Source organism: Topomyia yanbarensis, chromosome 1 (assembly GCF_030247195.1).
Source record: "Topomyia yanbarensis strain Yona2022 chromosome 1, ASM3024719v1, whole genome shotgun sequence".
Classification (NCBI taxonomy): domain Eukaryota; kingdom Metazoa; phylum Arthropoda; class Insecta; order Diptera; family Culicidae; genus Topomyia; species Topomyia yanbarensis.
In genome coordinates this window covers 44,098,296-44,111,806 of record NC_080670.1, presented here as the reverse complement: position 1 = coordinate 44,111,806, position 13,511 = coordinate 44,098,296, and the positions used below count along the sequence as shown (strand labels likewise).

At 39.4% G+C, this 13,511-nt stretch overlaps 1 protein-coding gene across 1 annotated transcript in view; it reads left to right on the top strand.

The window, feature by feature from the left end:
• LOC131677481 (uncharacterized) overlaps positions 1-13,511 on the top strand; it is a 452,688-nt gene that overhangs the window by 251,202 nt on the left and 187,975 nt on the right. The window contains exon 3 of the mRNA XM_058957315.1: positions 6,691-6,905. Coding sequence (XP_058813298.1) covers positions 6,691-6,905 — 215 coding nt within the window. The remainder of the gene's footprint in view (positions 1-6,690; positions 6,906-13,511) is intronic.

The window sequence follows — 13,511 nt, the reverse complement described above, 5'->3', positions numbered from 1 at the left end:
TTATAGTTTTTGTACACAAATATCAAAAAAAATTCCCAAAAAGTATAACAGATTGAAATTTTATCAGCTTAAAGTAAAACTAAGTATAAATGATTGGGCAGACTATTCACGATAATTAACCGCGATGATCAAAGTCGCCCTGGTAAACGGTAGGGGAGACTAGGGAGACTTGATCCCCGGGGAGACTTGATCCCATCATTGTAACTCAAAGGCGGATCAGAATACATTAATCGAATATACTATAAAGTTGCGTAGTTTTATCTAAACATAAATTTCATTAACACAGAAAAAGAAATTGGACTTTTGTGTAACCGGATTTTTACCGATTTAAAAAAAAGGCTCAGAAGAACAGAAGAAAATTTATTTTTCAAATTTTCAAACTTTTATAAAATTGATAAAATCACCCACTACATACTCTACTTTTGTATACAGAATTACAGGAGAATGTCAATTATATGAATACGTTATACGTTGAGCTGATTTTTTTGTTCAATTATATTTTTACTAAAGTTTGCTGAAATAGATGCTATGGGTTTACTTGATCCCTTCAAATTCGTGGAGATTTGATCCCCTTCGCCATACTTCATACACACCACTGAAAATAACCAAATTCACACCAGAACAATTTGAGTCATTGTTGTCATAAAAAATGTCAAAAATGAACGCTCCATCGTAAAGAAACATAACTGTAATTGTTTACTACAGTATACGTAGCAACCATTCATCCCACATTTGACGTTCCTCAACCATAATAAAGACAGCTTTCAAATAATTGCACGGAGATTTGGGGAATTCGTAATAACAATCAGGTGAGAGATGCGTAATATGTAGTAACAAAAATAACAATGTCTAATCATAACAATTTAATCAATGCTACAATCCATTTATAAAATTGAATGGGGTAATGTACCCGTTTGTGCCCTATTAAGAAGGGTACCACATTATTACTACAATAATTTTATTATTTCAGCTTCTTTGATTTGTTATTAAGGTCCATTTTTTTATTTCGATTATAGAGGTTTTAACGTTAAGGTCATTCGCCTCTTATTAAGAGCCAATATAATAACAAAATTGTCTTGAGAATGGTGAAAATCTTCTGTTTGAGCGCAGCAAAATCTCTAATCGAGTACCCCCATTATCGCAATACCATTTGAGTCAATGCGTTGAGCAAAGATGGCAGACGCTGCTCTAACCAAAGGCTTCAGATGGGTAGGATGATAGTAGAAACAGGGCAAAAATAGGCTTATTACTTTACATGCTCTTTTAAACACGTTTTCATAAAGGAATCAAGTGTCCCCAAGGCATTGAAGTTGTCGCTTGTCAAACAACAATCAAAGGCAAAGATCTTTGCATTGCTTCTATTTACATTCCTCCTAGGGCCATGATGGGATATCGAAGATTCTCCAACGTGATTGAACACCTTCCCTCGCCCCGCCTGCTTCTTGGAGACTTTAACTCTCACGGTACGGGGTGGGGCTGTCTATACGACGATAATCGATCTTCGACAATTCAAGACCTTTGTGACAACTTCAATATGACAATTCTGAACACAGGGGAAATGACACGAATTCCTAGACCACCTGCGCAAGCAAGTGCACTGGACATATCTTTATGCTCGACATCACTACGGTTAGATTGCAAGTGGAAGGTAATATCTGATCCCCACGGTAGTGACCACTTACCAATTGTAATTGCAATCACCACTGGTTCAAGACCATCGACACCAATCAATGTTCCCTATGACCTCACACGAAACATTGATTGGAAGAGCTACGCTGCTGAGATATCCAAAACTATCGATTCAACACAGATACTTCCCCCGGAGGAAGAATATAAGTTTTTGTCCAACTCGATTCTCGATAGCGCGATTCAAACTCAGACGAAACGAGTACCCGACGTGAACACCCAAAAACGTTCTCCCAACCCGTGGTGGGACAAAGAGTGCTCAGACGTGTACGCGGAGAAAGCTGCCGCGTATAAAACTTTCCGGAACGACGGGTTAGTTGCTAGTTATCGAGTGTACGCGATATTAGAAAAGCGAATGAAAAATTTAATGAAAGCTAAGAAACGCAGTTACTGGCGCCGGTTTGTCGACGGGTTAACAAGAGAAACATCGATGAGCACTCTTTGGGGCACGGCCCGACGTATGCGAAACCGAAACAGTACTAACGAGAGCGTGGAATATTCAAACCGTTGGATATTCGATTTCGCCAAGAAGGTTTGTCCGGATTCCGCCCCGGCACAGAAAATCTACCGCGCCGCGTCGCCTTACAATACCGCGAACGAAACACCGTTTACGATGGTGGAGTTCTCACTTGCTCTCTTATCATGTAACAATAAAGCCCCGGGGCCAGATAGAATTAAATTCAACTTATTGAAGAATCTGCCAGACTCTGCCAAAAGACGCTTGTTGAATTTATTTAATAGGTTTCTTGAGGGTAACATTGTCCCACATGACTGGAGACAGGTGAGGGTCATCGCCATCCAAAAACCAGGAAAACCAGCCTCCGACCACAATTCGTATCGTCCGATCGCAATGCTGTCCTGTATCCGGAAGTTGTTCGAGAAAATGATCCTGTTTCGGCTCGACAATTGGGTCGAAACAAATGGCTTACTGTCAGATACACAATTTGGCTTCCGCAAAGGCAAAGGGACGAACGATTGCCTTGCGTTGCTCTCAACAGAAATTCAAATGGCATATGCTAACAAAGAGCAGATGGCATCAGTATTCTTGGATATTAAGGGGGCTTTCGATTCAGTTTCGATCAACATTCTTTATGAGAAGTTGCACCAGCATGGTCTTTCGCCAATTTTAAATAACTTTTTGCTAAACCTGTTGTCTGAAAAACAAATGCATTTCTCGCATGGCGATTTATCGACATCACGATTTAGCTACATGGGCCTTCCCCAGGGCTCATGTCTAAGCCCTCTCCTCTACAATTTTTACGTGAATGACATTGACGAATGTCTTGTCAATTCCTGCACGCTAAGGCAGCTTGCAGATGACGGTGTGGTCTCTATTACAGGTCCTAAAGCCGTCGACTTGCAAGGACCACTGCAAGATACCTTGGACAATTTGTCTGCATGGGCTCTCCAACTGGGTATCGAGTTCTCCACGGAGAAAACTGAGCTAGTCGTATTTTCTAGAAAGCGTGAACCAGCGCAACTACAGCTTCAATTAATGGATCAAACTATTGCTCAGGCTTCAACATTCAAATATCTCGGGGTATGGTTCGACTCTAAAGGTACCTGGGGATGTCACATTAGGTATCTGAAACAGAAGTGCCAACAAAGGATCAACTTTTTCCGTACAATAACTGGAACATGGTGGGGTGCCCATCCAGGAGACCTAATCAGGTTGTACCAAACAACGATATTATCAGTGTTGGAGTACGGATGTTTCTGCTTTCGCTCCGCTGCGAACATACACTTCATCAAACTGGAGCGAATCCAGTATCGTTGCTTGCGTATTGCCTTGGGTTGCATGCACTCGACCCATACGATGAGTCTCGAAGTGCTGGCGGGCATTCTTCCGCTGAAAAATCGATTCTGGGACCTCTCATATCGATTGCTCATTCGATGCGATATTCTGAACCCATTGGTGATTGCAAATTGCGAAAGGCTTGTCGAGCTTAATTCTCAGACCCGATTCATGTCCTTGTACTTCGATTACATGGCACAGAACATCAATTCATCTACATATAACGTCAACCGTGCTCATCTCTTAGATACTTCTGATCCAACTGTATTTTTCGATACATCCATGAAGGAAGAGATTTGTGGAATTCCGGATCATATTCGCCCACAAGTGGTCCCAAATATTTTCTATAACAAATACCATCAAGTCGACTGCGCCAAAATGTTCTACACTGACGGATCAATTCTCGACGGGTCCACAGGCTTCGGTATCTTCAACGAAAATCTTGCTGCCTCATTCAAACTCAATGATCCTGCCTCAATTTACGTCGCAGAATTAGCTGCCATTCAGTATACTCTCGGGATCATTGACACCCTGCCCTCAGACCATTACTTCATCGTTTCGGATAGTCTCAGCTCCATTGAGGCCATCCGTGCGGCGAAGCCTGGAAAGCACTCACCGTATTTCCTGGGGAAAATACGGGAATATCTGAGTGCTTTATCTGAAAAATCTTACCAGATTACCTTGGTTTGGGTCCCGTCACATTGTTCTATTGCGGGCAATGAGAAGGCGGACTCTTTAGCCAAGGTGGGCGCATTAGAAGGCGACACTTACGAAAGACCAATTTGCTTCAACGAATTTTTCAGTATCTCTCGTCAGAGGACGCTCGATAGTTGGCAAACCTCATGGAGCAATGGGCATCTGGGACGGTGGCTACATTCCATTATCCCGAAGGTATCAACGAATGCTTGGTTTAAGGGGTTGGATGTGAACCGGGACTTTATTCGTACGATGTCAAGGATCATGTCCAACCATTACTCGTTTGACGCGCATCTCCGTCGTATAGGGCTTGCTGAAAATAATCATTGTGTTTGTGAGAACGGCTATCACGACATCGAGCATGTTGTTTGGCTGTGCGCAGAGTACTGTGTTGCCAGGTCCCAACTAATAGATTCCCTTCGGGCCCGAGGTAGATCACCCTATGTGCCAGTCCGGGACGTCCTGGCAAGCCGTGACCACCCCTATATTTTTCTTATCTATATCTTTTTGAAAACCATTGATGTCCAAGTTTAATACATTTTACCCTCTCTCATTCACAGTAGAATCTCACCAACCTATCCCTGTATCTACAATATGGCATTGCTTCACGAGTCTTCGGTGCACACTCTTCTTGATAACCGTCTATCCAGAACATCATGACATACCGCACATGCAGATGATATAGAGTGCCAATAATTATCCGAAATATCGACCCTCCCCTCGCCCCTGCGATTACAGGCTGGAAACTACAACACTACAACAAAGTGTGCATATCCGCCACAATGATCAATCAGCAAACGACGATGTCAATTACACAATATGTATCCCACTTCCTACCTTTGTCCTTTACTTACATAAGAGGGGAGCAAGCCGCCCCTAAATACGGCTTTCCCTTCCCCCACTAACATGTGACATGTAATATAAAAAAAAATGAATTATCGGCCTCGTTAAGCTACAGCATTTGGGCCTAAATAAACGTATTTTAAGATAAAAAAAAAAAAAAAGTGTCCCCAAATTAGGGATCGAGTCTCCACTAATCTAAGAATTTTCCATTTTTTGTTGTTTTCCAGAAATGCTCATAGCTCATGTCCAGTATAATATTTCCATGTAATTTTTTTATGATTATTAGTCATCCCTAGAAAAATACATACTTTTTTATCATTCCACGGAGTTGGACTGAAAAATAAAAAAGAGGATCAAGTCTCCTCAGTCTCCCCTAAATCCATTTGACAAATGGTCATTTTGTATAAGTTTATTTGGCACGGCAGATATTGAACATAATTTTTGGCGATCACATTTAACTTTGTTTTTCTTCAGTAAACTTATAGTTTAGCATAGCATGCATTTGGCCAATTTTCGCATTGAATCGTTTCCCAGAAAAAAATCATTCCAAATTATAAAGTATAAAAATAAAATTAAAATAAAAATTCATTACGAAATATAATATTAAAATCATGACCTATGGTTTCTACCGCAATATTCCAAAGATCGGTATTCTACAATTGCACTAGTCAGCTCCATCAAACCTTTACAGGCAATAAAAATGTTATTTACAACTGAGTAGGCATTCCAAACTCCAAAACACACCCAGCAAAGGGCCTGAAACCAACAAATTGTCGATACATTCAAAAGATTCCCTCCCAGCTCGCCACTTAGGGGGATCCCTTCGGTCACATTAAAATCATGTTCTCTCTCCATAACACAACTTCATAAAAAAACCCCCATGCTTCGAGAAGCATGGTGTTTCGTTCGGCCCTTTAATTTTACACTCGGACTGGTTTTGGCTATCTCTATTGCTGTCAATTTTCCTCATCACCGCCTGCTTGATTATTCACCCATTCAAGGCGATTTTCGTTATTGGCGTTTTATATTTGGAGCGGCAATAAAAATATATAAACGACTGGAGGAACGTCACAGAATAGGTTGATGGGTTCAAAGTGGTATTGATGAAGATAAAAGTTTGTAATGTTAGGGTTGAATGAACCGTCCAAGTAGATCTGAGTACAAGATTTTTTTATGCAAAATAAGTTTTTGTTTTTTTTTATTTTTAAAAGTTTACATGGAAATTGTTCAATCAGCTCGCTTTATCTACTTTTTCTGTAGTTTTATTTGAAAAGGCGTTTGCAACAGATTTTAGCGGAAGTTATCAATCACACATAAGCACAGTATCACCATAATAATCTCAAACTAACAATGTAATAATTATCATCATTTACACTTTTTTGCACACTAATTTATTGAAAATTTTAATTTTATTGATTTTTGTCTTCATTGATCTTCATTTCTTTATTTGTGGTGGCTGTGCTAACTGTGACCAGACTTTAAAATAGACTTTTACTGTAGAATTTCATTGGTTTACTGCGGGAAGCCAGGTTTTAACGCACAGATACCTACAACGAGCTGGCAACGAATCAACTAGTTAAATAACATAATCAGAATTTATTTCGAATATTAAATTAACATTTATCAATACATCATCTAATCAAATGTATCATTTTTCGTTTCAATTTCAGACTATGGCGCCCAAGCGATGCGATCCGTGCACCTGGTGGTGGACCCACCGGCCGTCCGACGAAGCCAGCACGCGACCCTGCGGTGTCTGTTCGATTTGGACGATTCACCCCTGTACTCGGTCAAGTACTACCGAGGTCAGCGAGAGTTCTACCGATTTTCGCCCAGTGAACATCCGGAGAAGAAGACGTTTGCCTTTCCGGGAATCAATGTCGATGTAAGTGGGAGATTTTTTTTTCGTTTCTTTTTCTTTCTCTACCAAGCAAGCCCATCATCCTGTTTCATGCGGTACCGGACTGACCGAAGTATCTTTTGTTCATTGCAATTAAAAATATTGAGCCAGATAAGAGGCAACAATGGTTCGCTTTCGGAAGTGTCCAAGCAGATTTGTTGTTTCAATTTATCTAGTTGAGAGATAAAGGAAAAATAATGCCGAGAAAATGAGGAAATAGGAAAAAATGGGAAAATTAAATGCACTGCGGCGGAGAACATAGCACTTGAAGTTTTGCGCTTCCTGCGCACTAGAGCAACTTGAAAATAAAATATAGGATTACCTACAGTTGATTATTTGATTTCTTGAGGGAATTCGCTCCTTCATTGCGGATTACGTTGGAAAAGTTTTTCTTCATCGGCAGTGAACAGAATTTATGTAACAGGATCGAAGAGGAATCGGGTTGCTTGCTTGGTTGCTAATTTCATTATATAGCTGTTATTAATTTTAATTAGAGCTGTCGATTTGACGGATTTTCACTCACTCACGGTTATACAGGATTTATCTGGGGCACATTGCTTCCTATAGAGGAGAAACTGGAAATCTATTGGTCTTTAGTTGATGTTCTTTTTTCTAATCTGACGAATTTCGCGCCAAATCGTATTCAGAGTTGGCAGCACCCTCTCAGATTTTAATGAAACTTTCTGTACATGAAGACTTTGTCACAAGAAGCCACTTTGCATATTTTGTTTTTCCAAATGATCTGATCTAGACTGTCTTTTGAAAAGGGTCAAACTTTTTACATTAAAAATGTCTTACTCCACTATCTGGGGCTAGGTGTCATTCTAAAATCTAAACTATCTCCCATGTAACGAAACTATGTAAGGTTTGCACGCTTATAAGTCCGATATTACTAGATGGATTTTAATCATTCATACACCAACCGATTCAGATACACCTAACTTAAATATTGGTAATAATTTAATATCTCCCCAATAAAAGTAGACTTTTGGAAATTGGTAAAATTAAAAAGTTGCTCGCTACATACAACTAGCCAACTAGCCTGTGTGTTTTTGGGTTGGTTCTGGGTCAGCTCTGTGGATATAAGCAGGTAATTTGTGTATCAGGGACGGTTTCGGTGCGGCTAGGACTGTTTTCGCTGCGTACTGCTGTAATCAAACAGTTAGTAGGTGTGTGATTAATTCTCTGTCGTTGTGCCAGACTGTCTCAACGTAGCGACTGTGATCATTTGCCCCCGGTGTTCAGCCATCATCGCAGCTGATTGTTTGTATCGCTCTGTGAGTGGCAACGATATTGTTATTTTTTTTCAGATGCACTTCTGATCGGTGCAGGTGGATATCGGGCATCGCTTGCTCAGACTGGGCACTTCTGCACGGAAACCGAAATTGCATCGTGCCTGTTATTACTTTTCTTTGCAGCAAATATAGTGAAGTTTTTTTTGTGTTTTGATGTTCAATTTCAGTTTATTTGTTTAATCTAGTGTGTCTTGTGCTTTATTATTGTATTCTTTTTTGTCTTTTTTGTCTTAATTGCGATGGATACTGATGATGTTATTTGCGTTGAATGTAAAAAAAGGGAGACTGATTCGAACAAACTGGTAACCTGCTTGTACTGCTTTAAAAGCGCTCATTACAAATGCCGCAATATCATTGGCAATGCCGTTCGTCGCGTAAAAGAGAATATGTACTTTTGCACACCCAACTGTTCGGACATTTATAAAAAGATTATTGAAATGAAAACTAACAAAAATGATATTGTAGCCGCTCTCGGGTCAGAGCTGAAAATAACAGTCGCGAGTGCTGTGGCTTGTGAAATGCAGAACCTGAGGGCAGAATTTAGGTCGATTACCTCTGCTATTGAAAACTCGCAAGATTTCTTATCTACGAAATTTGATTCAATTGTCTCAGACTTTCGAGATCTAAAATCTGAAAACGAGGCCCTAAAACAAGAGATAAGTTCCTTAAGAAAAAAACAATCTTGCCTTTATGAAAATGTAAACAAACTTGAGATGAACTTAGACAAAACTGTTCGGGATAACGTCTCAAACAATGCCATTTTTCTGGGAGTCCCCTTCCTCTGTAATGAAAATACCGTTGAATTAGTTATGAAAATTGCTCATTGCATTGGTGCTAATCTAGACCGTTCCTCAGTGGTGTCTGCCGAAAGGTTGTCACCAGGTAAAAAAGCAACAAATAGTTTGGTTCCCATAAAAGTTGTTTTCACAGATAGGATCGTGAAGGAGATTTTGTTCACCAAAAAAAAGGAGTTTGGTAGACTGATCTCCACTTCGATCGACGATTCCCTGGTCATCAATGGCAAACCTACAAATGTTGCGATTCGCGATGAGTTAACCCCACTTTGCTTAGAACTATTGAACGAAATGCGCGAGCGTCAGGAGTTTCTCAACATTAAATATGTCTGGTCCGGTCGAGGAGTTGTTCTTGTTAAGAAAAATGAAAAAGCAAAACCTGAAATAATTAGAAACCGGAATGATCTAAACCGCATAACTAGCCTATACTCAAATGGTTCTTCTGACGCTGCAGACTCGCTACCTGCGAATATTTCTCCATCACCCAAAAGAAAACGAACAAACAATATCCCGAGGGAATAGTGCTTCTTGCTTTTATAACATTTTGCTCTTTTACATATAATTTACATTTAATTTCAATGGCTTATATAGAAAATTTCTTTCACGATGATATAGACAGTTATAATGCGAGTGTTTCAATGAATAATAGTAAATCGCTGAATATTTTGCAATGGAATATAAGGGGTATGAATGAGCTTTGTAAATTTGATCAAATCTTGCAAACATTGGATCGTTGCAATAAATTAATTGATGTGCTTGTTATCGGGGAAACGTGGATCAAGTCGGGCAATGAAGATATCTTTAAAATTAGGGGCTATAATGGGATTTTTTCCTGTAGAGAACAATCGAACGGTGGAGTAGCTATCTACGTCAGAAAGAACATTTCTCATAGAGTAGTGCTGAACACTGTTGTTAACGGCTTTCATCATTCTCACATCGAACTCTGCATAATGCAACATTATTTCGATGTTCATTGTTTATATCGCCCTCCATCTTACGATATTGGTCAATTCCTTGCCAAGCTTGAAAGTGTTCTTGCTTCCGCTTCAAATTCGCGCCCCTGTTTCATTGTAGGAGATCTCAATATACCGGTTAACCTATCGAATAACAATGTCGTCTCACGTTATAAAACTCTCCTGGAATCGTATGGTTTCATATGCACGAACACATTTCCGACTCGCCCAGCTAGTTCAAATATTCTTGATCACGTTGTTTGTAGACTGGAGGATGCTGCTCGCTTACGAAACGACACGGTTTACACCATAGTTAGTGATCACGTTCAAATTATATCTTCTTATAAACTTGCAGTAAAAAGAGAACCCGTTAATTTGACTAAATCAATAATCAATCATGAAAAACTCAATAACGACTTCCAAAATTTCATAGAAAACATCGAGTTGATTGATGATGTAGATGTATGTCTTACAAATATCATCACAACCTACAATTCTTTACTTGCGGAAAACACTAGAACGGTCTCCAAAACTTTTAAATGTAAAGGCGTTTTTTGCCCCTGGATCAATTTCGATTTGTGGACACTGATTAGAATCAAAAGTAATTATCTGAAACGAGTAAAAAATAACCCCAATGATGAAAACCTCAAAGCTCTTCTGCAACACATAACTAAAAAAGTTAATGTAATGAAAAAGCGGTGCAAAAAGGCCTACTTTGAAAACCTTCTATCCAACACAACTCATTCAAAACTTTGGAAAAATATTAATACCATTTTTGGTCGTTCAAAGTCGGATGTTCCCATCAGCCTAATTTGCAACGATATCAGAGTCACTGAGACTAAAGAAGTATGTAATGTTTTCAACGAGTATTTCTCTAGCATTGGCAAAAATTTGGCTGACAATATTCCCACGAGTCCCAACTCAAATCCTATTACAAATATACAACACGTCCAAGAAACAATCTTCTTGCGTCCTGCAACCATAAACGAAGTGATCCTTTTGATTAAAGACCTCGAAAAAAATAACAGTTGTGGTCCTGATAAGATCCCCGCTAGTGTTCTTAAGAGTAACTGTACCGCTTTTGCAAACATCCTAACCAAAGCTTTTAATTTAATAATTCAAACCGGCAGGTACCCAGACTGTTTAAAATTAGCCCGAGTAATTCCAATTTTCAAAGCTGGTGATCCAAACCAACTTTGCAACTATAGACCAATTTCAACATTGTGCGTTTTCAATAAAATTCTTGAGAAATTGCTCATCACTCGACTACTCGAGTTTTTGAACAAACACAACATAATTTACAACTACCAGTATGGGTTCAGGCAGGGCTGCAGCACTTTAATTGCAATGACCGAACTAATTGACTCCATCATTAGTCAAATTGATAGCAAAAGAATTGTTGGTGCCCTTTTTCTGGACCTAAAAAAAGCATTCGATACTCTGGATCACTCAATCCTGCTTAAGAAGTTAGAATGCTATGGTATCAGGGGATTAGCAAATCATATTATTCGTAGCTATCTGTCGTATAGGCACCAATTCGTATCTATTGGAGACTCGTGTAGCTCTTATAGACCAATAGAAATAGGAGTGCCCCAAGGCAGTAATATTGGGCCACTGTTATTTTTATTGTATATCAATGACCTAGGTAGACTCGGGTTAAAAGGGACTCCTCGTCTTTTCGCGGATGACACAGCGTTGTTCTACCCGAACAACAACTGCCTGGATATTGTACGCGACATTGAATCGGATTTAAAAACACTAACGACGTATTTCAACGAAAACCTTCTTTCCTTGAACCTATCAAAAACTAAATATATGCTGTTTCGTTCATCTAGAAGAGCTATAGGCGTGCATCCAGACCCAAGAATGGGACAGTCTGTAATTCAGGAAACTAACTGCTTCAAATATTTAGGACTTCACTTAGACCCCACACTCTCCTGGATTGAGCATATAACATCTATAGAGAGAAAAGTTGCATCGTTATGTGGGGCTATGCGTAAAGTATGCTCTTTTGTTCCCCAGCATGTACTTCTAAAATTTTATTATGCGCACATCCACTCATTGCTGAACTACCTTGTATCTGTGTGGGGCCGTGCCAGTATCTCGAATCTGAAAAAGCTACAAACGCTTCAAAACAGATGTCTTAAAATTATTTATAAAAAACCATTTATGTACCCTACTATTTTGTTATACAATAATAATGCCCATAACATTTTACCTTTGCTTGGGTTGACTAACTACCAAACAATAATATACATCCACAATGCTTTGCATAACACTATTGCTCATAATAATCTAGAATTTACAACAGGCATTCGAGCTCACAGCACTAGACAAGCCAATCATTTATTATACTCCAGAGTATCCACGAACCTTGGTCAAAGACGCATTTCTTTCATCGGACCTAAGTTATTCAACCAGCTTCCTACTGATTTAAAGCAAATAACATGTCGCACTCGTTTCCAAGCAAAATTGAAACTAATTTTAAAAAATAAAATAGGAGAATTTTTAATATAAACTTCGTTCACCACCAATCGAGCTTATTCCTTTAGCTATAATTGGTTAACATTTTTTAAATAAAAACAATTGATAAATGCATCTTTATAGCAATAAGCAATAAATAAATTTAAATTATTATAAGCTTCCTGCAAAGCTACGATGAGACCCTTAAAAGGATTCTTTTCCGCTGGGTACTCGCCGTAGCTTCTTGTCAAATTTTGTGTTTTGTCGGTCTCGTATTGTTTTTTTTTGTTCTCAGCGTTTCCGCGATTCGTAACTTTGTTTTGTTGTGCTGACCTTTTTTTTGTACGCTGAGAACTGATGTGTCCACTACCAGGGGGCTCCGTTTGTGAGCTTTTTGGTGTGGGGGTAAGAGGCGGGCTATTAACAAAAAAAAAAAAAAAAAAAAAAAGTTCACAAAAAACGGGAAAAATACCATTCGTGAGGCAGATTTCTCAGATACAGCCGTCAAAAGAGGGCAGCTTAGTTGCTCAATGAAACACGAAAAGTCATAAATAGAAGCAACGCATGTCCGTTTAAATCAGTTGTTGCTCTTATCCCACACGAGCAACGTCGTCTCCGGGCGATGCAATAAGCGCTATCGATTTTCGGTAACGTTGGCATTTGCACACACTCGCACCTAAGTGACTAAACCATATACGGTTAGTTTATAAATAGAGGTGACGCGTACCCGTTTGAATCAGTTTTTGTTCTTATGTCGAACGGGTAAGATCATGGCTGCAGCGTCTGGGCACTACAATAAGCGGTAGACGCTATGCATTTTCGGCAGCGGTGGCCGTGTGCGGATTTGTCGGGTACCAGCATGGTGTCACAGAATGATTTGCAAAGTGGGTGGGCGGGGTGGTTTGGATTTAATTCAATACGGTGCACAGTGGCGGGTCTTCAAACAAAAGTCGGACAAAACCTCAAATGTTACCTAATTTGGCTGAAAATCACAATTTAAGCTAATTTTGAGGTGCTGAGCTCATTTTTGATGTCAAAAGTCGTAAAATATTAAATGCATTTTTCCATACAGTGTCATTGAACCTT